This window comes from Tribolium madens, unplaced genomic scaffold (genome assembly GCF_015345945.1).
Source record: "Tribolium madens isolate multiple individuals breed KSU strain unplaced genomic scaffold, Tmad_KSU_1.1 Scaffold_11;HRSCAF=98;Tcas5.2_LG3b, whole genome shotgun sequence".
NCBI lineage: Eukaryota > Metazoa > Arthropoda > Insecta > Coleoptera > Tenebrionidae > Tribolium > Tribolium madens.
Window position 1 is genome coordinate 8,261,856 of NW_025400975.1, and position 26,447 is coordinate 8,288,302.

At 28.4% G+C, this 26,447-nt stretch overlaps 1 protein-coding gene across 2 annotated transcripts in view; it reads right to left on the bottom strand.

Annotated features, from left to right (window-relative positions):
* LOC123007757 (neuronal PAS domain-containing protein 2-like) overlaps positions 1-25,712 on the bottom strand; it is a 29,149-nt gene extending 3,437 nt beyond the window's left edge. Inside the window, exons 1-6 of one of the 2 annotated variants that reach the window (XM_044403197.1) lie at positions 25,338-25,712; positions 16,601-16,697; positions 6,341-6,507; positions 4,141-4,313; positions 3,713-3,970; positions 3,431-3,662 (exon numbers count right to left, since the gene is read on the bottom strand). In XM_044403197.1, coding sequence (XP_044259132.1) covers positions 3,431-3,662; positions 3,713-3,970; positions 4,141-4,313; positions 6,341-6,507; positions 16,601-16,680 — 910 coding nt within the window. In that variant the 5' untranslated portion in view covers positions 16,681-16,697; positions 25,338-25,712. Of the gene's footprint in view, positions 1-3,430; positions 3,663-3,712; positions 3,971-4,140; positions 4,314-6,340; positions 6,508-16,324; positions 16,568-16,600; positions 16,698-25,337 lie in introns of those variants that run through there. The other variant, XM_044403189.1, reaches the window with a different exon arrangement.
* Between the last annotated feature and the right edge of the window lie 735 nt (positions 25,713-26,447).

Genomic DNA, 26,447 nt, shown 5'->3' on the forward strand with positions numbered 1-26,447 from the left:
TTAATGGTAACAACTTTTTTAAATTTTAATTAATCATAAAATGTGTACACAATGGTCAAGAAGTAATTTTAATTTTTGTTCTGTTATTAGATTCTTAACCAATTTTTGTTTGAAAGTGAATTTTATTTTTTAATAATATTTTTGAAATACTATTGTTATATTATCTTGTCGTAGCTAAAGGTTGAATTTTTTAAAGTTTTTTATTTAAATTATGAAATAATCTTGTTAAAACTGAATATATTTTGTTTTTTGTCAAAAATGCTCAAACAGGGAATTTTTTTATAGACAATTTTATATTTAAAGAATTTGCCATTGTATTTTACGCAACTGAAAGATTTTTTAATAACGGTCCTGTTTTACGTTTGAGTCCTGATTTGTCCAGATTTAAGGACTAATACCACTAAGTGTCCAGCTTTTTGATATTTTCATTTACAGCAAAAACAAAGTGTCTTTTAAGTTAAACTTTTCTTTTTGTCATTTCAAATGTTAAAAAACTTAACAAAAAGTAGAAACACAAAACAATAAATTAATTACAAGATTAGTCTCTTAAAAAATTATGGTTATATTTTAATGTTAAGATGTCAAAATTTTGACTTTTATGAAGAAATAAAATCTCAATTTTTTTGTTTTTGAGTTATGCAAATTTTCTTAGTTTTTTCATATGGCAACTCACTATACAGAGTGCTCCAGAACTCGCGCACCAGAGAAAAATGTAAAATAAGACACCAGGAACATGGAAGAAATGTATCTGTCAAAAATTTTTGACATTTGACATTTTTTTTATGTCTGTTTAATGATACTGATGGATCTTGTTTATGTTTTTTAATAATTATACACAAATTTTGCCAATAAAAGCCTCAAATAACATTAAACAGGGTTACAATTTAGGATTTAAACTCTCATAACTTCGAAATTTTTATAAATAGAGTTTTTTTAATTTCCCCCAATTTTTTTCTTCACCACGTTGGTATTTTTCTTTGGGGCTCTGATCCAAGAATTACAACTATCTCATTTAAAAAAAACAACTCAAAACCAAAATAATCTCTCAAAATACAATGAAATTTTTATAGCACTTTGATTTTTATTATGTTATTATGCTTGGTTTCATACTTTTTCTTCACGTTGTGTCCGTTATATGTAAATCATTTTTTCTTAATATCTTTGAGTTTTTATGTAAAAAAGTGTTAATTGTTAAAAAAATAAATATGTTCTAACTTCTTTAGCTTTTGTTTCAAAATTCTTTCTCATTCGTGTTCATTTTGTATTTTTGACAATTTGTTACGTAAAATTGGAAAAACCTGCATTACAAATTGCACTTTTCGTCTCTAATTTTTTTTGGTTTTCAAATTAAATCAAATACCGAAACTGACAACTTTATTAAAATTAAAATTTGACATTTGACATTGACTAATATCTTGAGCAGCAATTTTTTTCTTGACCACGTTCTAGTTTCACATTTATTATTGAGGAAAAAGTTAATTAAACAATATTTTGGTTTAATATTTATGATTAAAAAAAAATCTTAACTAGTTGGAGCAAAACATGAATTTTTACCGGCAATTCCTATCTTATCAAATCTGTTTACAACAAAACTGGATTTATAAATAGAAACCGGTCATTCATTATATAATGAACAACATTATTTGTTTCTTGATATCGTCGAAATGCCAATTAGTTTTTCTACAAAATATTTTCTCTTACTTCAAAATATTATTCCTCACGAATTATTTTTGCATAATTCTAACATCTGGTTCTGTTTACGAAAGAAAAAACAGCTTAAAAAGCACGCTTGAAAGACAAAAAAAAACGGAGAAAATGTTGATTGGACCATTTTATAAATTTTTCAATTTTTGCGTAAAAGTATCAAAAAATTAGTATGTTTACAAAAAATAAAAAAAGAGTAAAAAATCAATAGTAGGAAAATAAAAAAAAATAATTGTTTTTAATAATTTGTTGACAAAAATTTAGGTTTTCAGTGAAAAAATTATTTGTATAACAAGGCACTAAAGATGAATTTGCTTTACGGTAATGGAGAGTAAAAATCAAAAATATACAATTTCTGAAAAAACTAAAAAAAATATAAAAATGTAGATAAATAGGGATTTTTTTTCTATTCAACGGTTTGATGACAAAAAGTTAGTTCCTCTATTAATAGATGAAAAGATAGTTAAAATTATCAAAATTTGCAAGTAAAATCGGAATTTGTGTTGAGATTTTCGAATGTGTATTAATTTAACTAGTGCAGTTAGTAGTGGAAAATATCAAATGCTGAAAGCATCAAAAGAGACAAGATTGTTGTTTTGCATCGTGTCAATATTTTACAAAGTGTTTTGTTCAATAAATTTATTTCACTGTGAAACATTTTTTTTATGGTAACAACTTCATTGTTGCCACAACATTATTTGTTTCTTGATATCGTCGAAATGCCAATTAGTTTTTCTACAAAATATTTTCTCTTACTTCAAAATATTATTCCACACGAATTATTTTTGCATAATTCTAACATCTGGTTCTGTTTACGATAGAAAAAACAGCTTAAAAAGCACACTTGAAAGACATAAAAACGGAGAAAATGTTGATTGGACCATTTTATAAATTTTTCAATTTTTGCGTAAAAGTATCAAAAAATTAGTATGTTTACAAGAAAATAAAAAGAGTAAAAAATCAATAGTAGGAAAATAAAAAGAAAATTGTTGTTTTTAATGATTTTTTGACAAAAATTTAGGTTTTCAGTGAAAAAATTATTATTTGTATAACAAGGCACTAAAGATGAATTTGTTTTTACGGTAATGGAGAGTAAAAATAAAAAATATACAATTTCTGAAAAAACTAAAAAAAATTAAAAATGAAGGTAAATAGGGAATTTTTTTCTATTTGTTTTTACGGTAATGGAGAGTAAAAATAAAAAATATACAATTTCTGAAAAAACTAAAAAAAAATAAAAATGTACGTAAATAGGGATTTTTTTTTCTATTCAACGGTTTGATGACAAAAAGTTAATTCCTCTATTAATAGATGAAAAGATAGTTAAAATTATGAAAATTTGCAAGTAAAATCGGAATTTGTGTTCGAGATTTTCGAATGTGTATTAATTTAACTAGTGCAGTTAGTAGAGGAAAATATCAAATGCTGAAGCATCAAAAGAGACAAGATTGTTGTTTTGCATCGTGTCAATATTTTACAAAGTGTTTTGCTCAATAAATTTATTTCACTGTGAAACAATTTTTTTATGGTAACAACTTCATTGTTGCCACAACATTATTTGTTTCTTGATATCGTCGAAATGCCAATTAGTTTTTTACAAAATATTTTCTCTTACTTCAAAATATTATTCCTCGAATTATTTCTGTTCTGTTTACGAGCGAAAAAACAGCATAAAAAGCACGCTTAAAACTGCATTAACTCTAATTTATGCAAGAAAATCGCTTACTTTGTCTTAAGGCGATCATGACCCATCGAACATCCTCTCGATGCATGAATTTAAACGCCGATAATCCGGACACTTCTTCAGTCATGTAACCTGCAATGAACGAAATTCGTTGATCGCAACCGATAATACGACCATCAATGAGATGTCTCGTTACATATTCTTCTCTCGAAGCTTCGAAAAGTCTTTCACAAAGTGGCTCCGGACGGAAAACTCTGACAAAAAAAAGCAACACCTAGAAAAATCATCTTTATCTCCCTGTTTTAGACTCAACATCCCACATACATCGTTATTTAACGCGATTTCTTTACTAGTCGATGTATTTTTGTTACAGTCCTTGTCGACACCTGGTCGATGTACCCCCATGATTCTCACAGGTTCGTAAACGGCCGATTCTGTACGAGGGCCGGCCCTTTTCAGTCGAATATTGAAGCATTTTTTCCAGTCTCCGTCTAAAACACTCTCCGTATTGATGTACATTCGCAAACGGTCGTGATCATCTGGCGAAGTTATATTGAAAATTGATTGACCCATCAAATCAGTCTAAAAAGAAAAAAAATTAATTGTGTGGTTTTAGAAACTTTTTTCCTGAATGAGCAAGAAAATAAATGCTACACGGTGCGCCGTCGGTTGTAATGCGACGAAAAATTTTAAGGCGATGGAATAAAAGTTTCACTTTAATATTCATTTAGGGTTTTTTCGACGGTACCTACCTGTAAGTGTCCTAATAGATGCTCCACTGTATGGGAAACAAATACAATTTTCCCATTTGGCGTCAAAATTAGCAGAAATCCACCTAACTGCTCACATACCAGTTGTTCTAATAAATATTGATCAACATGTTTCGGCAATTCGATGTGAGGATGGTTCTTTCCACTCAACAATGCTAAAAATTTGACCAAATTAGCAAAATTATCCTCATTTATTGGAAAATACGATAAACTCTCTTCGAGTGGAGTGATAATTTTTTTACATAAATGCAATACTAGGAAAATATCGATTTGTTGATAAAATTCATTATTTCTAATCACAATTTACTTAATAATTCACAATTTCCTTAAAATATTGTTTCTTTATTGCTACCTAACTTTGCAAAAAAAATAACAACTGTATTACACAATGTGTTTGTACTGATGTTTGACTTTATAATTATTAATAATTTGTAACTACACTGGCCGCCAAAATTAAACGGACAACTAAACTTGTTATTCTTTGTCGGATTTCGACGAATTTTTGTTTGTTAAATATGATACTCAAAAGACGAAGGCACTGTTTTTTTACTTATTTTTATAATGAGCTGTGGTGTGCGATAGAGACATTTTTTTTAATTCAAGCATTTCTTTAATCCTGTACATTTGACACTTTTTTAGTCTCCCCAACTGTCTTTTGTAGCACGATGTTTTGAAAACATTTTTTAAATTTAAGCACATCTTTAAGAAATTTTTAAATATTTTTGTAAGTCTAGAAATTTTTTTCACAAGTTTCAATTTACATTTTTTAAATTTGAGCATTTCTATTTGAGAAATTTTTAACGTTTTTTTTTGTTGCAAATTTAGATATTGTTTAAACCGGTATTTCTAGACACTCTCTTAGTCTCCCCCACTGTCTTTTGTAGCACGATGTTTTAAAAAAGTCTCGATTGACATTTTTTTTTAGATTTAAGCATTTCTTTAACAAATTTTTAAATGATTTTTTGGAAGTCTAGAAATTTTTTAATCCAGTACATTTGAAAATTTCTTAGTCTCCCCAACTGTCTTTTGTAGCACGATGTTTTGGAAAAGTCTGGATTGACATTTTTTTAAATTTAAACATTTCTTTAAGAAATTTTTAAATGTTATTTTGCAAGTCTAGAATTTTTTTAATCCAGTACATTTGACTCAAATCCGACAGAATTTGACCACATTGATTCTTTTCTGAATTGTATACCTACCAAATTTTCCATAATTTTAATTCTTGAGATATGTGAGATACAGGCTGTTCCAGTTGAGTTGAAAAAGTCCATTCGTGACCTTTGTTTGAATGATAAAATTAAAAAATATATATATAGGGTTGTTCATAAATATGAAGCAATATTTGAACCTCAAAAATGACGTAAAAATGATGTTAATTTAAATAATAAGTCGTATCCGATCTCTATTGATAAGAATTTTATAACCCTCGGAATGTAGGTATGGATTTTTTTTTTTCTGTAATAACTTTGGAACCATTTGACCAAATATAAAATTTGAAATAGTTACTTGCGAGAACATACCCTTTAGGCTAGTAATTACGAAAACCGGATACATCTACTCAATTTCTGGTTTAGCAGTTGCATGTCACATTTTAAGATGCAAAAATAAAAAATAGGGTATTCCATTTAAATTTTTTAAGTGATTTAACTTTTAACAAACTTCTTAATTTATTAATCTTTACAAATGCAAAACACTAAAAAATTGCTACAACTTTAAATTCTGTACCTTTTTCTTTGCAGAAGAAAAAATTTGTTTTAGCTGTCTTAGTTTTAGTGTAATAAATTTTTAAATAATGCATGTTTTCGTCAAAAAAAAACTAAGCGAAATCGACTAAAAAAAGTTTAGCGTAAAAACATTTTTTTAAAAGGCTACATCCAAAAATGCCAAGAAACATAGTGTTTCATTAAAAAAACACAATTTTGAATCGTAACTTCCTTTTGGGACATGCTGTATGGTTAAAAATAATTTTAGGTATGTCCTATACTATTTTTTAAATTTTACTATTTAAAGGTCACTAATAGACTTTTTCATGTTCTGCAAGGTTCGTTTTTAAGCCGAACAAAAATTCGACAAAGAATAACAAAAATATTGCAAATCGCAAAATTTTAGTTGTCCGGTTATTTAAGGCCAATACAGAGTGATAAAAAATAACTGTAAAAGTTGGTAAAACTGAGAAACTTACTTTGATATATTCGCAAATGTGTGGCTGCGAGTCGAAGAATGCTCGTCTTGTCCATCCTTTTGGCACTTCTTGCGACCATTGGTACCAAAGTTGCCAATTCCCCAATATACGAATTAAGTTTGTCTCTTCGCATCTTTTCCGCCCTGTTTCTCATCTCCCGGCTATTGCTAAAAAACAACAATTTTTTAATTAACATTTTGAAGAGAAATACAGGGTGATTACGGTCTGTATTGTAGTAGTTTGTAGTTTTATCATCATTTGATTTGCTTTTGCCTTAGTTTTTATGAAAATTCGAAAATACTCTGTTTTATCTTTTTCAGCAAAATGGTTTACAATAGGTTTGATTTGTTTTTCTTAATTTTTTTAGTCTTTTTCTACCCTGTATAATGTTATCTGCAATCAAAGCTCTAAGCAAATATTTTTTTAAATATTAATGTAGGCCAAACTTTGAACGTTTTCTCATCACAGGTGATATTATTCCGTTTGAATAAAGAAGAATAAACAAGGCGAAAGGTCATATGAATAATATCTCATTAACACCAAGTATTTGATTACAAAATTGACACATTATTTTCATTGTTAAAAATGTTAAGAAAATGGCTCGATTTATAGCTTTTTGTTTCTTATCGTGAAATAACATTAAAACTGTGTTGTGTAATTATGTAATCAACTCGAATTTCGATTTCGAATATTAAAAGATTAAACTTAAGATGTTTTCGCTTGTACAAGGACTTTTTGATTTGAGAATAGTCTCGTGTTCTTGTATTAATTGCAGATCATTAGAGGCTGCTTCTCTTGATATAATAATAAAATCTATACGCAGCATAATTTTCACATAAATTAGGACATTAGTTCATCAAATAGGACTTGTTTATTCCAATCCCACATAGAAAAGTGGGCAGATAGATTAGGAAAATTAGATTTCGAAAATTTTTAACATCTTTCCTTATTTCTGTTCAATATAAGAAAATAAATAAATAAAAATTGCGTTTTAGACTTCAATTACAAAAAAATACATGTTTCACATAATAATAGTCTGCTACTTGCCGGATATCTACTTTTAATTAAGATAAGATAATCAAATTTAGTAATCAAATGCTACTAAAGTTTTGATAGACATCTGTCTTTCTACAGGTGATCTCAAATAAAAATTTCTAACCCTAAATCAATTTACAAACACTACATAACAAAAAAAGTAAATAAAAACTATTTATATTTTGTTGGCTAACGCAAAAATAATAAATATGGGAGAAAATGTAAATGTGAAAACTAATTATTGCTTAAACTAGGAGCCAAAAGTAATAATGTCGAATATAAATTTAAAAAAATAGGACGTGTTACATTTACTACAGACTTTAGGAAAGAATGTCAACGTAAAATAGTGTTTTGGGATTTTTTAATCCGTCTGCTTTATTTTTAGTCGTTTAAACTGTAACAATATAAATAAAATTATGTAAGCAAATAATCTGGTAAATAAGTCAAACTATGTACTAATGTAGAAGTTATGAAACAGTAAAAAAAGTAAAAACACTACAATTAAATTAAGATAATCCATTTTTTTACACAAATTCGAATGACTTTATTAAAAAATACAGGCTAAACCCGGAACATTAACACTAACAATGATATTTATCTAAAATTTTGTTTATAGCCTAAACAAGATTTTTCAAGATGGTGGCACTTCCTGTTACACCGGAAGAAAGTTATGTTTTTTATCGCGTTTTTGGATTACTCAAGTAATTTTGAAAGAGTTTTCGTTAGCCTTCCCTATACCTAACTTTAACCGTTTTCGAAATATTTAGACCTTTTTAAAAAAAAATTGAATTTGAATCTTCCTATTCAAAAATCGATAATTCTACCATTTTTTATTATGTTGAAACCGTATTTGGGTATACGAGAGAGAAAGATTAGATCTTTCCCTTGGTGTATTCATAATTGAAAAAATAATTAATAAACCGACAAAATGTAAGGTTACGTTTAGGAAACTTCAAATACCCTTAACTCAATTTTTCTAAATGAAACACTCCAATTTTTTCTTCACTAAATAGAGGAGAATTTAGTTTTACTTCGATCTGTATTAACATTCCCTATATCTATGTTTGATAGTTTTTAAGTTATAGTAACTTTTTTTGATGTTGTGAGAAATTCATTAGCTACTTTAGCAAAGGTTGTTAATTTTTATTTACGAAAAGAATAACACAATTGTGAAAAAAAACTTGGCTTTTTTTTAGTGAGAAATATTTCCATGGCAAACTATGCGAAAACCACCATGGATAGTGATTTTCTTCCCTTGTACAAAAAGTTAAAATAACTTGGAAATTATTAAATTTAGGTATAGGGAATGTTGATACAGATCGATGCAGAATTAAATTCTCTTTCATTTACTGAAGAAAAAATTAGAGCCTTCCATATGAAAAAATTCAGTTACGGGTATTTGAAGTTTCCTAAACGTAACCGTAAATTTTGAAGGTTTGTTAATTATTTTTTCAATTATAAATACACGAAAGAAAAGATCTAACCTTTTTTTCATATGCCAAATAAGATTTGAAAATAATAAAAAATGGTAGAGTTATCGATTTTTGGAGAGGAAGATGCAAATTAAAAAATTTCAAAAAAGTCTAAAAATCTCAAAAACGGTTAAATTTAGGTATAGGGAAGTCTAATAAAAACTCTCTCAAAATCACTTGAGTAATTCAAAAACGCAACAAAAAAACATAACTTTCTATTTAAAATAACGCAATAGTGAAAATTCCAAACACATTTTGGTTATTTTTTTGAATTTTTAAAAAATAAAATATCATTTAATAATTTTTATGTCAAAACCTGTTGATATTAAAAGCACTGAATTCAGGATGATAACAATAAAAAAAAACGTTCTTTATATATCCAAAGAAGTTAGAAAAATTTTAAAAAATCAAAAAACAAAAAAAAATGCAAAAATTAAGAAAAAACCAAACATTTAGTAGTAGTATAGTAAAGACTATAAATTCCATTTTAAAAAACTGATTGAAATTTCCTAATGTAAAGTTTTGTCAGGTTACCGAAAGTACAATTTAAAATTTAAATTCAGTATTGCCAACAGATATTTTGTATTTGCAACATTCACAAAAAAGCTATGATGTTGACACTAACAGTACATTTTGTAATACAAAATTCGAGAGGAAAATTACTCATGCTATGTAGGTATAAAGCTACAACAACAAAATACTTGTTGCGCGGGTTATGATAGGAAAGTTACCAAGCATTGTTAAAAAAGTTTTTCTTTTAAAAAAACTAATTCGTTACCAATGTTGTCCTTCAAAGCCAATTGCAATTTGCATCTCATTAGATCATATAATTGCATAGCTACTTAATTATTTATTATTATTAGAAATACTGCAACCCAACGTTGAGTTTTTTTGTTGGTTCTGAATAACAAAAAGTAAACCAGAAATACAGAAGTTTCTAGATTTGGTTCTCCCACATTGTAGACATGAACTCAGATTCATCTTTGACAAAAAGCAATAAAACAAGTGTTTTGTAAATGATGTTGACGGTTTCATATGTAATAGCTGAATTTCAACGTCATGCCAAGGCCAAGCACAGACACGCTACACATCGGTGGAGAGGTCCAGGCAATCCAATGAGCGTTGAGCCAACAACCAAGTTCCGTAATAATGAAGAACCAAGGCTAAATTTTAAGGTTTCAGCGACAACTATATCTTCCGTACTATAACCTCGTAAATGAAAAATTTTGTTTTTTAACCCACACTGTTATTTCAGTGCTAATTATATCACATCGAACTGATGTTAAAACTGGCGATGACAAAGAAAGGTCGTGATAACTTACCTAACATTCAAAACTATTTTTATAAATAGTAATTACCGTCAGCTAATTATTTTAAATACATGTACACCAACTATTGCAATCATGTTTTGCCGGAAACGATGATAACTATTCTCAGATGCAAGGCCAAAAGACTCTCTTCTTTTTTATTAACTATTATTGTTAGTCGAGCTACGAAGCTATTTTTACATTTGATTGTGTCAAAAATTTAAATACGGAAAAACTGCGTTATGGACATGAAATTAATGTGCTAAAAAAATGATCGACAAATTTAAAAGAAAGTGACGAGATTAATTATTCTAGTTATCTTGTTATTAATTAGTTACATTATAAAGTGACGACGATTTGGCTATTAAATCGCGATCAAATGGTACAAATTTTCCACTCCCATACTAAAGTTAGTCATTAGATATTAATATAATAACAAAGTTTCAACAAAAACTGAAACTTTAACAATTACTATTGCATTATGGTATGAACTCTAATACAACAACATTATTATTTCAAAAAAATTAATTATTCTACTATGAACACTAGACTGAAATCCAACAGGTACTTTGATTATTGTTAGAAGCTTCATATGCAAATTATTATTAGATTTTTATTCAAATGCAAGGCAAAATGCAAACGAATTTATTAGAATTTCAGATGCAACTGCGTGTAATTTAACAAATCTAAAGCGAAAACACATTCAAATTGGCGTACTTTTTCAGATGCAGACAATACCTAAATGAAAATATACTTAAAAAAATAAAGAATATACAAATTAATTAATTTTTAATATTTAACGTTAAATATCTTTTTAGTTATTGATTAAAACACCTCAAGGTAATAATTTTAGAAAGACAATTTAGTAATCTTTTAAATGCAAAAACAATAAATTTTTTAAGTTATTGAACTTTTATCAAACGCCTTCATTTTTTTATCTTTGCAACTGCAACACACTAAAAAAAGGTTACAACCTTATAACTTTTACATTCGTCTTTGCGGTAGTAAAAAAAATATTTCTAGATGTCTTAGTTTTTGTGTAATAAATTTTTTAAAAGTGCATATTTTCGTCAAAAAACTAAGCAAAATCGACCAAAAAAAAAAACACTGTCATAAAAATCTACATCTAAAAACGCTAAGAAACATATGGTGTTTCATTTAAAAAAACACAAGTTTGTACTGTAACTTATTTTTGAGACACGCTGTATAGTTGAAAATAATTTTAAGCGGTGAACTAGATTAGTATCTAACAATGTCCAATATATTGTTTTTAATTATACCCTAAAGGTCACTAATGGACTTTTCCAATTCGCTGGGACACCCTGTATGTCTCACCTCATGTGCAAATAACCATACATATAGTATCAAATTAAAAAAAAAAACTACATACAGAGTGACCCATCTAAGACTTTCGAGCCCAATAATAGATCAAAATATCTCAAATTATATTTTTTTATAGTGAGTGAAAAGTCAAATTTCAAAGTCAAACTCACGAATTAAAATGTTTAATAAAGAGTAAAATAAAACCCGTTTCGTTTTTTTATATACAACAATAATTTAAAAATAAAAACTACAAAAATAGTTTTTTTTCAAAATTTTTATAAAATTGAGGAAACAGTCAGCGCCATAGAAGCACTGAAGATTTTAGGGTTGTATTTCTAGGAAAAAAAAAATATCCGTAAATAATAATCTACTCAAGTGTTTTTTGTTCTCATTATAAAAAACGTTTCGTTTTTATAATTTATACAATTCCAAAAATGTGGAACCAACTGTACTGAAACTAGTTAAACTAGATGAATTAAAAACACATCAGTTTTTTTCCAATTTCGAAAATTTTTTTAGCATTTCTACGACACAAACAATCCAATTTGTGAAAATTTCAATATTACCCCTTATTCGCTTTCAATCATAATCAATTCACGTTTTGTTGGTTTAGTGATTTTCACAATCTTAGGATTACAACTGATAACATTAGATTATTTACGCAAGAGTGTGTGAATATATTTTTCGTTTTTCCGTTTACATTTTAACGTCTGATCTCACGAATATTGATAACGCAGAGTATGTCGGAAGATCCGTTTGTAACTTATCAGTAAAATTGAACTCTCGCATGTTTTTTAATTTTTAAATCAGAATTCAATTAAAACCAATTATTAGACAATATGTCACAAATTAAAAACCTACAATTAAATAACTATAAAAGAACGAGAAATTTCTTATGACTAATAAAAATTAGCTATCTCTAAGTAAATAACCAGTTTGAATGTCATCACTATGCAAGCAAACAATCAATAAATGACCGTGAAACTGTCTGATATCTTTAATTAACTTTGTATTTACTTAGTGTAACACAAGTGGTTATTTTAAATTAAAAATAAATCTCAATCTTGTTTCAATATTTCCCTGACTACATAATGTAATCTAAAATCTCGTCTAGATACTTCTTGAAATATTTATTATAGAAAATTGACATTTTATTACTTTGAAAGGGTAGTTGACATGATATTGGCAAACTCCCGCCAGGATTAAAAATGCAATCAACCTCGAGTTGTTGTCATAATCATTTAATCATAATCATTTTATCGATCAAACTAATACAATGTGAAGTGAGAACAAACAAGACTTGGAATTTTACAAAATTAGATTGAGATAAACTCCACATATACGAGTAATTATGGGTAGTAATAAAGCGATCAGTAAAAAATTAAAAATAATCAATACAATATTTTGCACAGTAAAAATAATAAACGCTCAAGTAACTCAAGTAACAACATAAAATTTAAAGAATTTTCAGTCAACAACGCGCCCCTGCGCAAGAATGATTTTGGCAAGGGCTGGCAACTGTGCACAAATGGTAATCAGTCTTTGCACTGCTGTGCTCCTGATACCACAATTTTGTTTTTGAATTAATTAGTTTTACTAGACATTGATTTATTTCCTTTACTCCTTTATTATTTTTACTGTAGTTTAAATAAAATACTACATAATATTTAAATGCAATAGAAATAGATTAAATCAAACGCAGAAAATCTATCAATAACAATTTTCATCGTAGTAAATTCTCCCACTGTGGTGAGATTTTATCGGTATTAAAACCACCGCAACAAAGCAACTTGTTCCACTTTTCTTAACAAGTGAATAATTTAATGAGGTGCTCTAAATCATTTCTGGTTTGGAGATGTATTAAATCGTGTAAAAATTTCTTTCTTTCTGTTACTCGAACTGGGAAAATTTTATTGGCACGCAAATACCTGTTTTGCATGCCAGGAAATCAACAGAAAAATAATTTACATAGTGTCATTTTAGTATTTGTTTTTTTCAAGAGTAATGACATCTGCATGCAAATTATTTTTGCACGTTTTTGAATTATAATTTTTTTATTTTTGAAAACAAATGTAAACTCAAAAATTTTGAAAAATCTTAATCACTCAGGTGTTTCAAGTAAATTAAAACGGACAAAATGTTAAAAAAATTATATCTACAGGGTGTGTTAGAACTCCCGCTCCAGAGAAAAATTTCAAGTAAGATAAGATACCAGGAAATGGAAAAAATGTTTAAAAAATTCTGTCAAAAAATTTTGACATTTGAAATTTTTTTATGCCATTTAATGATATTGATGATCTTGTATATGTTTTTTTTTACAATTATTTAGTAAAGGTACAAAAATTTTGCCAATAAAAGCCACAAATAACATTGAACAGAGTTACAATTTAGGATACAGCTTCCTTGTTTCCTCTTTTAATAGCCTATAGCAAAAAAACTTGGAAAATTATTTTTCAAACAGAAATAAAGTCAAAGTGCAAAATTTAAACTCTCATAACTTCGAAATTTTTATAAATAATACTTTTTTAACATTTTTTCCATGTTCCTGGTATATTACCTTATATGGCATATTTCTCTGGGGCGAGTTTTGGCGCACCCTGTATTTAAAAAAGATCTGTAAATGATAGGTTAGAAAACATCATGTGTTATGTGAGTAAAATCATTGATAAACTGAGACATTTTTTAGTTTTTTTGAGCAGTTTTATGATGCTGTACTAATGATTTATTATATTTTTTTAAAAGAAAAAGAACATAATAAATTATTGATTATAGAAAAATTGTGCTATTCATTCAGTTAATATAAAAGCTATTTTTCAAAATGGAAGCTTATACAGGGTGATTTTAAAAAAACGGTGGACGCTGTAGAATTTTTATTTATGGCCTGATTTCGAAAATTGAAAAACTAAATTAAATGGTTTTTAATATGGTATAAGCTGATAATTTTAGAATCTTTCTAAATTTCATGGTATTTTTTTGGGCTATATTCAATTTTCTAATTTTAAATACGGACACATTTTTTTTTCATAATTTTCATAATTTGGAAAAGTTTGGTGTGACGGTCAATCGTGTTTTTGTTCATGGAAGATATTAGTTTTGTTGGTACAGACATGTGCCATATGTTCTACTTTTACTGAAAATTATTGTTTAAAGAAATTAATAAAAGTTAATAAAATCAAATCAATGCCAATATTGTACAGTTCCGGACGGAGAATTTTGGACGATTTGTCATTCGATTGATAACTGGCCTTACTTTCAATTTTTATAATTTTTATTCTGACAGCTAAGAAAATAACAACAAATCAAAATAATTTATTGAACATAATGACAATAAAGCGTGGCTTAGATTGACGTTTTTTTTTGAATTTGATGTCAGAAATTCCATGTCTACAATTGTAATTTGTATCAATTTTTTTTTTTTTATATTTATATCTAGGTAAATATACAGGGTGCACCAGAACTCGCGCCCAAGAGAAAAAATTCGAGTAAGATTAGATACCAGAAACATGAAAAAAATTCTATCTGTCAAAAATTTTTGCCATTTGACATTTTTTATGTCTATTTAATGATACTAACGATCTTGTATGTTTTTTTTTTAAATTATTTAGGAAAGGTACAAAAGTTTTGCCAATAAAAGCCCAAATAACATTAAACAGTTACAATTTGGGATACAACTTCTTTGTTTCCTCTTCTAATAACCTGTAGCAAAAAAACTTGGAAAATTATTTTTACAACAGAAATAAATAGTCAAAGTGCAAAATTGAAACTCTCAAAACTTCGAAATTTTTATAGATAAACATCCTGTATAAAAATTCCAAAATGAGGGCGTAAATTTTGAACTTTGACCCTATTTATTTCTACTGAAAATAAATTCTTTTAAATTGGTTGAATACATTCAAAAAAAAAAATAACGACTTAATTCTTTCTGATGTATTTTATAGCAGGTACAGTTGACGAAAAAAGTATTTACCACTGTTTACAAATTTTACATTTTTCATCGGCGAAAANGAAAAAATATTCCAATGACAAGCAAAATACTAATTTATTTAAAATAATTAAAAATGTGCGTTTTTAGGGGCAAAAAGATAACCCTGCTTAATTAGCATCCAATTATGTGTGACCCAGCGAGATATTTCGAAAGTTTAAAGAAAAATGTGAAGTATAAATATTGGCCATAGTGCAACATTTGTTTTTCATTCTCAAGCCCGCGAAAACTCCTCTAATCAAAATCCTTCAGCACTTGTTATTTATTACGACCATGTGCTCCTTTGCTGTTCGGCGATAAAAATTTAGTTAAGGGTAATTCAAAAAATGTACAACAAGGCCAAGGTTAGATAAAGCCAGGTTTTAAGTTGGCTCATTCTACAAAAGTAATAATAGTGCAAGAATATGCCCCCCCCCCCCATAATAAGCGTTGTTTACATAAAAGTGATATTGATTAGACGCTAGTTATTTTTACCGGTACAATAATTATTAATCTGTTTTTTAATGATTTAAAATATCTTATCCACTAACAGACTTGTTTGTGTCGTTATTGCGCATCAATTCAATTGACTTGTTATGTTATCTTTGTGATATAGTCGTGTATTAGATGACAAATAAATCGAAATAACACCACATTTTAGAAGACTGGCAAAATCAGCGTGTCTATTTTTAGGCAATTAAATAAATGTCAATGTATGCCAACCAAAGTGGTGGCTGTGTATTTTTGATTACAAGATTACAATAATATTTCTCTGTAATAAATTGCATTTCCAAGCCCGCCGTCCACGAGTTTCCATAAATACATTGTAATGAACTTCAGGTCATAATCGCATAATTAAATTAAAATCTGGTGAACTTTGACTAACCTAGGAGGATTATCCATGATAAAATTGTAAGAGGGTCCTGGAGGCGGATACCACGGGGTTGACATGACGCTGGAGGTGTTGGTATAGAGTTCACAAGAGGCTAACATTTACACGATTGCACTTGAACGTGTTTTTAACGGAAAAAAAATCTTTCATATGGGATTTTGCTTTGCTAAGGAGCACAGACCATCTCACACGTATACAAACAACTACGCCGTCGTTTGAATCGCGACTGACTGCGCGGAATATAGCGTCACAGCGGCGTAACACACTTACCTTGGCAACAGAGAACCTTCAGGAGAAACGCACGCCTCTGGTGCTGAATCTTCTTCAGTCTCGCAATCTCCACTATCCATAGTTGGTGGTGGTGCACCTGCAAAACGACAAAATATTCGATTCATTTCGAGTTGGAACAACCCAAACACCTGTTTGGTATGCATGCTACAATGCTTTTGTCGTTGGAGAGGTCAGATTTCATTACCGTGTCGATTATACAAATAAACATACCTTAATGCGAGGTTTTTTACATGGGCGGCTGAAACATTGTCAAATCTCATTTAAAAAATTATACTTGTTTAATTAGAGTGCACTGAACTAAACTACATTTTCAAATTTAAGTAATAGTATATTACAAGTCGGGTGGGAATTTCCAACGAAGTTTGTACAGTACTTTATTCACAACACTGTTTTTCTGCCTTTGATACAAATATGTGAACAAATTGCGTTTTTGGGCTAGTCTACCTATTTACACAACGGTGAGATAAAGATAATGCAAAAATTTTATTGAAAACTATATTTAAAAAAAAAAATTCAAACATTAGCAATTTTTGAAAATGCTGCGAATACGGTTAAAGATACAAAAAAAATATGACTTGTTTTGATGTTTTTTGGTTTGTTTTAGCAAAATCTGACAATTAACACCATTTTCGACCATATTTTGTATTTTTTGTCGTATTTTTTTTGATAAAATTTCAGTCAAATGAGCTAAAAACAAACGAAATAACATCAATTGATTTATTTTTGTTGTGTTTAAGCATATTTTGACAATATCCTGCAAAATAAATGAGTCTCTGGTTCAAAAAAAAACACGCTAAAATGATATCAATTTCAAGCTCATTTGGTAATTTTTCAGTAAATTTTAGCAAAAATTTCAGTGCTGAAACACTATAAAAACGCAAAAATGACACTAATTTTGGCCTAATTTGATAAATTTTCGGTTTGTTTTTAACGAAATTTTGCAAAATAGAAATGGACAAACTTATGTACTTTTTGACCTATGTTAGAGATTTATTTTTTTAACTTGTTGAGTAAAATATCATTTAGAAAAACAAAACTATCTCTCGTTTTTTCAACTTGTTTTTGAAAAAATTTAGTATTTGAGTTTCTGTGTGGCTAAAAAAACGTGCAAAAAAATACAAAAAAATTGTGTCATCATTTTTGACTGAATTTACTATATCAATAATTTAAAAATCAAATTAATCATTTGGGGAATTACTCGACTTATAAGAATTATTATTAAATAATTGACTGTCAGATTTCTAAACAAATTCATCAAAAATTAGAGTTTTTACAATAGTTTTCACCAAATCATAGTACCTATAAAAATCACGAGATCAAAGTTTAGATCAATGTTTCATTATATTTTTCCATAAAAACGCAACTAATCAACGATGTAGCGTAGAAAGTTTCGTCCCACTTTTAATTTTAAATACGTTTTATTATAAAAAAAAAATTACATACAGTGTAACCACAGTCTGCCGTAAAAAAAGCATGAAACTAGATGTTTTTTGCTTTAAATATCTTATTTCCAAAAAAACTACTACGAAAATGTTATAGTTTTTCAAGACGATTTTTTCATTCTATAAAAGTTTTATTTTTTTTATTTTTTGTGTGCCTCATTCTTGCATTAAACATTGTATATAATAGCAAGAAGCAAAAAAAAAAGTTTATGAAAAACAACTACGAAAATTTTATCGTTTTTCAAGACGTACATACCTAAGTTTTTATAAAAATTTTGTATACAAGGTGTTTCATTCTTGCAGTAAAAAGCATGGAACCAAGAAGTTTTTGCTTTAACTTTTTGAAAAACAAAGACTAAAATTTAAAAAAAATTATTGAAAACTATATTAAAAAAGATTTCAAACATTTAGCAATTTGCACCCCGTCTCATTTTTGCATTTTTTTCAATTAGTGCATTGAATTTAAATTAATTTAAAACGATTTGAAACTGAGACGGTAAAACGCTCTAAGCGCCCTCATTTTTACTCCGCCGTACTACTTTTTACTACATGAATTACTTCCCGACCAAGAGATGCAATAACATTCCTATTTCGCGAACACTTGTTACGAACATTCCTTTTCTACTAAAACTGAATTTTTGCACTACAATGCATATTTACAAGTAGCGTAATTATACAGGGTGTTTTCTTAATATTGCATATTCTATTTCGAAACATAACACTATGTTCTACTGTTATGGATACAGTGTGGTAAAGTTTCAAATTACAATCAATTAGTACCTGAGTTATTTTCATAAAATTTTACAAGCTTATAAGACATTAAAATGGGTTATTTTCCAATAATTACATACTTATGCAATTTTTTGTGTTATTTTTCGATGTAGAATATGTAGTTGCAATTTTTCGGAATATTAAGAAAACATCCGGTATATAAATAATAAGACGGTAATAACGAGCAATAAATTAACTTAATTGAAAAACGAAATTGTTTTTTGGTAAAATTTCTTCTGATGATTCTGAATGTAAAAAATTTGCAGTTATAATACACACCTATTTAATTTGAACGATGAGAGTAGTGACCTCCGAACTTTTTTTTTGTCAATTTAGTTCACACTTGCTTAGCAACTGAATTTAAAATTATACACAAGATGATTTCTTCGTCAGATTTGACCTTGACCGATCATATAACGATTTTTATAAACCCTACAACTAAAGAAGTAGTTGTGTGTATGTAAAAACAGGACTGACCAAATGGTATACACTTCAAAAAAAATTTTTTAAATACATAATAGCAAAAAATATGTAATAAGTAATGAAAGATTAAAATATGGACAAACTTTCGAAGGTTTTGGCCCGTTTTAAAGTTAAAATCTCAGGTTTTTCATCTCAAAAATGACACTATTTCACCACCTTTTTCGTAAAATGATGCTAAAAAAAAACTAAAAAATCACCCCATACTAGAGCAATTTTTGGATTTAAAAAAAAAATTCAAAACGTCTGATCCAAAATTTGAGCACAATTTCTCTAAACGAGAAGATTAAGTCTAAAATACCATTACTTTTGCCTTTTCCGACTATCAGTCTGAATAAAAAATAAGAAAAAAAAATCACTAGATTCAGTTAAAAATAATATTATCGTGCCTTTCGAGAGTTGAAGGCCGTTTTTCAGATAAAAACCCACTTTTTGGCGAGATTTCGCTACAACTCTAAAAATTAGATCAAAACTAACATTATTTTTGTTATTTTCAGCCAGAAATGCAAAATTTCAGTAAAAATAAACCAAATAAATCGTAGAAATAATTAATTTATAAATAAAGCAATAAATTAATTAAAATTCATCTCAATTATCTTTTTTGTGATCTAGGTACTGAAATTAGTAAAAAGTTAAAAAAAAAAAGAAGAAGTGGCATATATCTAATGGATTAAACCCAAACTAGCTCAGAATTTACGCCAGTGTTTATCTAGTAATCTATCTTTCTACTTTCTCGAAAAGTAGAAGATTTATTTATTTTTTTATTTACCTGATATATTCCTCCACCCACATTTAGCAATATTCCTTTAAAAAAAAATTACAAAAATTACAAATAAGTTGGCAACACAGAATAATATACAAAAATTGACTCTACAATTTTTTGACAATTTGGCTTTGCGTTTAAAAAAAGATGTTTTTTTCGTCGATTTGATCTAACACCAAAAAACTTGCACCTGCTCAATTGAACTCTGCCTTTCATGAAACATATTTTTCGAAGTTATCATTTGAAAAGAAATTTACTCATTTTAGTTTCTATCTTTCAATTGAACAGCAAAATACCGAAATGAATATAGAATCAAATCGATATACCGCGTCGCCATGAAAACGAAAGGAATTATAATCGTGGAGGTTTTAAAAATTTGGAAAGCAAAGTGAAACTCTACTTTACCGTTAAAATTTTTAATTTAAATTATTTAGAAAATATTTTTTGGAAATATTAGTTTAATTAAATTAGTAAGTAATTAATTACAATGAAAATTGATTTAAGTATCGCATTACGACCTCAAATATTTTTTTTGCATCTGCTATGATAAAAATTAAGCCACACATGTTGATTCTCAGTTTGTTAATTTTTTCCGTAAAGATAAGAAAATTTATGTAACGCACAAACAAGGTCAGTTTGGATTTTAGAATCACACTCAGCATTATTTAATTGTTACATAATTAAAATTGATCTAAATAACATGAAGAAGTAGGAAACAAAAATATTTGAGGCTTGTAACGTTAGCACTTCCCAACCAAGAGATGAAATGACGTATTTCCCGACCTCTAAAAGGTGAATAAGTCGGCATGGTGTATGTTTTCGTCAAATATCAAGACAAACAAAGTAATTCGAAATTATCGGTAATTGTCAAATAATCGTGGGGTGGGAGTTGGATTTTATAAATACACACAAGCTTCATTACGACTTGTGTTCTCTAATTGCGGTAGAAACAACCTCGTGGAGCTATGAATAGTTGTAAAGAAAAACTTTCTTGGTTTCTTGATACAAAATCATTGATTTCCACGAAAAATACATTTTTGGGCCACATGGAATAACAACAAGTGGCTCAATATCACAAAAAAAGTTCCACGCGCGACCCCCTGTCGATGATTACTTCGCCGTAGGTGTCTGACGACTTTATTCAAGATTCGTTAGGTACATATCATGTGAAAAACGTTGACGTGTTGATAACTACTTCATAACCGAATCCATAATACGGAGTTAATTCAATGTGCAGTCAACGGTTAAAATTAGACGCAAATTACACTTAATGTCTTAAAAACCATCACATTACAAATAATTCACAAGAATGCACAATACTACAAGCTCTAAAAGCTTGAAAATTGCACAAATTTTCGAAGGTTTTGGCCCGTTTTAGAGTAAATCTCAGGTTTTTCATCTCAAAAATGACACTATATATTTCGCCACCTTTTTCGCAAAATTATGCTAAAAAAAACCTAAAAAATCACCCCAAACTAGAGCAATTTCTGCATTTTAAAAAAATTCAAGACGTCTTTGAGCTAAAATTTGAGCACAATTTCTCTAAACCGGGCCGAAAAATCACTAGATTAAGTATAAAATACCATTATTTTTGCCTTTTCCCACTATTTTAGTATGTATAAAAAATAAGCCAAAAAATCACTAAATTCAGTTAAAAATAACATTATCATTCCTTTCGAGAGTTGAAGGCCGTTTTTCAGATAAAAACCCACTTTTTGGCGAGATTTATATATTAGATCAAAACTTACATTATTTTTGTTATTTTCACCCAGGAACGCAAAATTTCAGCAAAAATAAGCCAAATAAATCGTAGAAATAATTAATTTATACATAAAGCAATAAATTAATTAAAATTCATCTCAATTCTCAAAAACTTTTGTGATCTAGGTACTGAAATTGATAAAAAGTTAAAAAAAAAATTAAAAAAAAAAAGAAGAACTGGCATTACCTAATGGATTAAACCCAAAAACTAGCTCAGAATTTACGCCAGTGTTTATCTAGTAATCTATCTTACTTTCACTTTGTACTTTGCGTAACTGTGCCTAATTTTAATTGTACTTCAAACAACTTGGTTATAACTTACAAGGCAACAGCCGAGCTAATTTATGTAATCCACTATGCAAAAAAAAACAAAGTTGATTTTTTTATAGCCCACTTTCAAGTTTTAAAATTAATATAGTCAAAGTAGTCAAAATATTTTTTTTCAATTCTTATTACTGCAGAAATTTGGAACTAGTGATATGACTCTTGACTCTGTAAATCTATCTACAAATCTATTTCTGCAGATTTACTTGTAGATCTATCTGTAAATATATCTACAGACCTGTAGCTGCAAATATGTCTACAGACCTGTATCTGTAGATGTGTCTACAAACCTGTTGCTGTGAATCTATCCACAGGCCTGTAGCTTTAGATCTTTCTGTAGATCTATCTACAGACTTGTGGCTGTAGATCTATCTGTAAATCTATCTACAAGCCTATATTTGTAGATCTATCTTAGATCTACCTATAGACCTGTAGCGTTAGATCTTTCTGTAGATCTATCTACGGAAATGTATCTGTAGATCTACTCGTATCTGTAGCTGTAGATCTATCTGTAAATCGATCAACAAATCTGTATCTGTAGATTTACTTGTAGATCTATCTGTAAATATATCTACAGACCTGTAGCTGCAAATCTATCTACAGACCTGTATCTGGAGATGTGTCTACAAACCTGCCTCTGTGAGTCTATCCACAGACCTGTAGCTTTAGATCTTTCTGTACATATATCTACTGACTTGTGGCTGTAGATCTATCTACAGACTTGTGGCTGTAAATCTTTCTACAAGCCTATATTTGTAGATCTATCTTAGATCTATCTACAGACCTGCAGCTTTAAATCTTTCTGTAGATCTAACTACGGACCTGTATCTGTAGATCTACTCGTATCTGTAGTTCTATATCTATCTGTAAATCTATCTACAAATCTGTATCTGTAGATTTATTTACAGACCTATCTGTAGATTTATTTATTATTTTTTTTATTATCATGATACTCAAATTTCTATGCTTCACTAGTACATCAATCTTTCAACGTTGTAATGGTGTCAAAGTTTTTAATTCTATACTGATCTTTTTCAGTTGAATGTTTCCGTGAATAAATTTCGTACACTCTAAAAAGATTTCTTGTTCTCACATGGTTAATTATGATAGCCAACAATGTTATTTATGATTTTTTATTGATGTTTCATTTATATTTCTTATTACATATTTTTTTTTATTTATTATATTTTTTTATTATTTTGGGGTTGAGTAGCTGAGTAGCCATCGGCTAGACTTCGCTCCACAGGGGTTGTATTTTTTTTCCAATAAAGACCTATTATTATTATTATTTGTAGATCTACCTACAGATCTGTAGCTGTAAATTTATCTAGAGTCCAGTAGCTGTAGATCTATCTACAGACTTGTGGTTGTAAATCTATCTGTAAATCTATCTACAGGCCTATATCTGTAGATCTATCGACAGACATGTATCTGTAAATCTATAAACCTGTAGCTTTAGAGATTTCTTTGTAGATCTACCTATTGACCTGTAATTGTAAATCTATCTACAGACCTATATCTGTAGATGTGTCTACAGACTTGTAGCTGTAAATCTATCTACATTCCTGTATCTGTAGATCTATCTATCAATGTGATTACTGAGTAGCACATTTCCTTATTAGAAAAAGAGATAAATAGTAGACTATGTGAAATCTGTTAATGTTTTAAGAAGATATTAAGTTGTCTCGAATCAAGGTTGTCCTCCACGAAAATAAAAAATGCAAACTGTAACAAAAGTTATATACAATGTATTTGTTTTCTATAAGCTTTCTAACTATAAACTTTTGTTTTTTTTATGATTTTTGTTGTTTTTTTTTTCTTGACAGGTGGTTTCTAACATTAATTACCATCAAATGTGTGTAATAATAATGGAAAATCGGCATGCAACCTATGCAGTAGTACAAAGTCAAGATTGCCATTTATCACAACTCAAAGTTTGAATGTAAATAACTCGATTTATTAATAGTTGCAATTTTGTACTCCCATTTTTAATTAGAGACTAAAAAGGCAGTGTTTTTCATCGGCCTTGACTTTGTTTATTTGCTTTGTAACAACATCGGCGCAATTGTAAATAATTAGCGTATACTATGTGTTAGCCGGATATAAATTTTGAGACGAACTTTACAATAATTACTGATAAAAAATTCACATCATGTGTGCTATTGCCCCCATAATTCAATTATAAATGAAAACCAGTCAAATTCATATCGCTGACATTTCTAAGTTCAATAACTGAAATATTTAAAAATTTTATCAAACAAGTATTAAATAAATCAGGTCCAAAATGTTAAACGCAAATAAACAAATTTGCACATTTCGAAATACAGTGCAAATATTTACTGATGAAAATCCCCAAAATCCACCAAAATATTATTCTTTCAGTTGTGGCAACACAACAAATAAAAAACAAGTACTTTTACAAAATAAGTCAGGGAAATTTGGGATTTTTTATAACAATTATATTCAAAGAGGAAAATGCTATAAACAACGTTTAAAATAGGCGCTATCTCATTGCAGACTTATTGTTGCCCTGCAAGTGACCTCGTGAGATAATTTAAAAAGAATTAGTACTATATTTAAAGTATCATTTTATTGCAAAATGTGCAATAACAAACACACTTAAAATTAACATTTACAAATTAAAATATGACTTTATGTGACTTTAGAAACTCGTTAAAACAAATTCAAAAGTGGTTTTTAAAACACAAGTGTTTTAAATAATTAAGGTTAGTGGACTTAATTAATTAATTTAAAAAAATGAGAATGATCCAGTAACCTTAGTCAAAATTGGAGCGATTGTGCCATCTGTTGAGAAGTAAACAAACCACACGACACGATCACTTGATTTGATTGAGAGAGAGCAAGTGAATATGGAGACGCCATTTGGACAATATTTACTTTACTTTGCATTTTGTATTAATTATTTTATAATTTTATTTATAACATTTTTGCAGTTATTTCGCGTGTTTTTCTAACAAGAGAAGAGACTTACGGTTTTAATCAAGTGAGCATTGTCATACCCAAATGTCAACGAAAACACTCATTTGTTTAGAAAAAAACGTGAAAATACCTACCTACTTATTAATTATTTTTGAATAATAGTGACAAATGTTGTAGTAGAATGTAATTAAGTTTGAGTAAATATTATTAGGAGTGAGAAAGTCTGTTGACTTACCAGATAATCAAAATATCCTCCAGTCTTTAAAAAGCAGTCTCACGTAGAAAAAACTACATTCACTACAATAAAAAATAGTCACAGCACATTGAAATCGTTGTTTGTTACAATTAACATTATCTAAAACCATTTAAACACATCACAAATTTATAATCAAGCACACTCTTGATGAGAAACAAATGAAAGATGTCTCTACTTTCATCCTTTAAATTACAATTTTCGTTACGAATTTAATTTCTAATGTGTGTAAGTATAAAATTTATGATTCTTTTAAACGTAAAAAATTATCACTTATTATTTTAGCTACAAATGTTGTGTTAAAAATGAAAATATTGGAAAATTGCACTTGGAACACCTCTGCGTATGTTGCACACTATTGCATATTTTTACGCGTTTTGCGCCATCTAGGAGGGCCAAACAGAACAAAAAGCAGTTGTACAGGTTTCTTTTCTGTTTGGTTTGGCATTAAAATATTTGTCTAGCTCCAAGTCACTAGCTATCGCAATGAATTGTTAAAGATTTTTTTTTAGATAAAATACAAAATGTCATTAAAAAAATTTATGTCAAAAAAATTTTGATATATTTTTTGACATTTGACATTTTTTATGCCTTTAGCGCACCCTGTATATTACTGATAATTTTTTTGGTGTTTTTACGTCCAAATATACTTTTTAAATAAAGTCTCTAACTTGAATTTGATTTATTTCTTGGGTTTTTAAGATTTCTTTTTTACTTCAATTAGAGCTATAGTTTCCTCTCTGGTCACTAGATGCGGCAGGTAGCATTAAATTGACACTTGATTTTTGAGTAAAATATATTATTATTAAATTATAATTATAATTATAATGCTTTTTTTGATGTTTCTATAAAATTCTATAAAATTAATAATTAAAAGAAGTAATAAAAACAAACTTTTCTAAGTTGGACTTTTTTGCTGTCTAAAAACATAAACAAAACAAAGATGAGCTTGTATAGGTTTTTTGTCTAAATTTGAGACTTAAATAATTGATAGTTTCGCTCCTAGTCACTAGATGTGGCAGACAACACTAACATTTTTGAACTGTTTTTTTTATTTTTTTTATTAATATTGTGTCAACAAGAAATTACTGC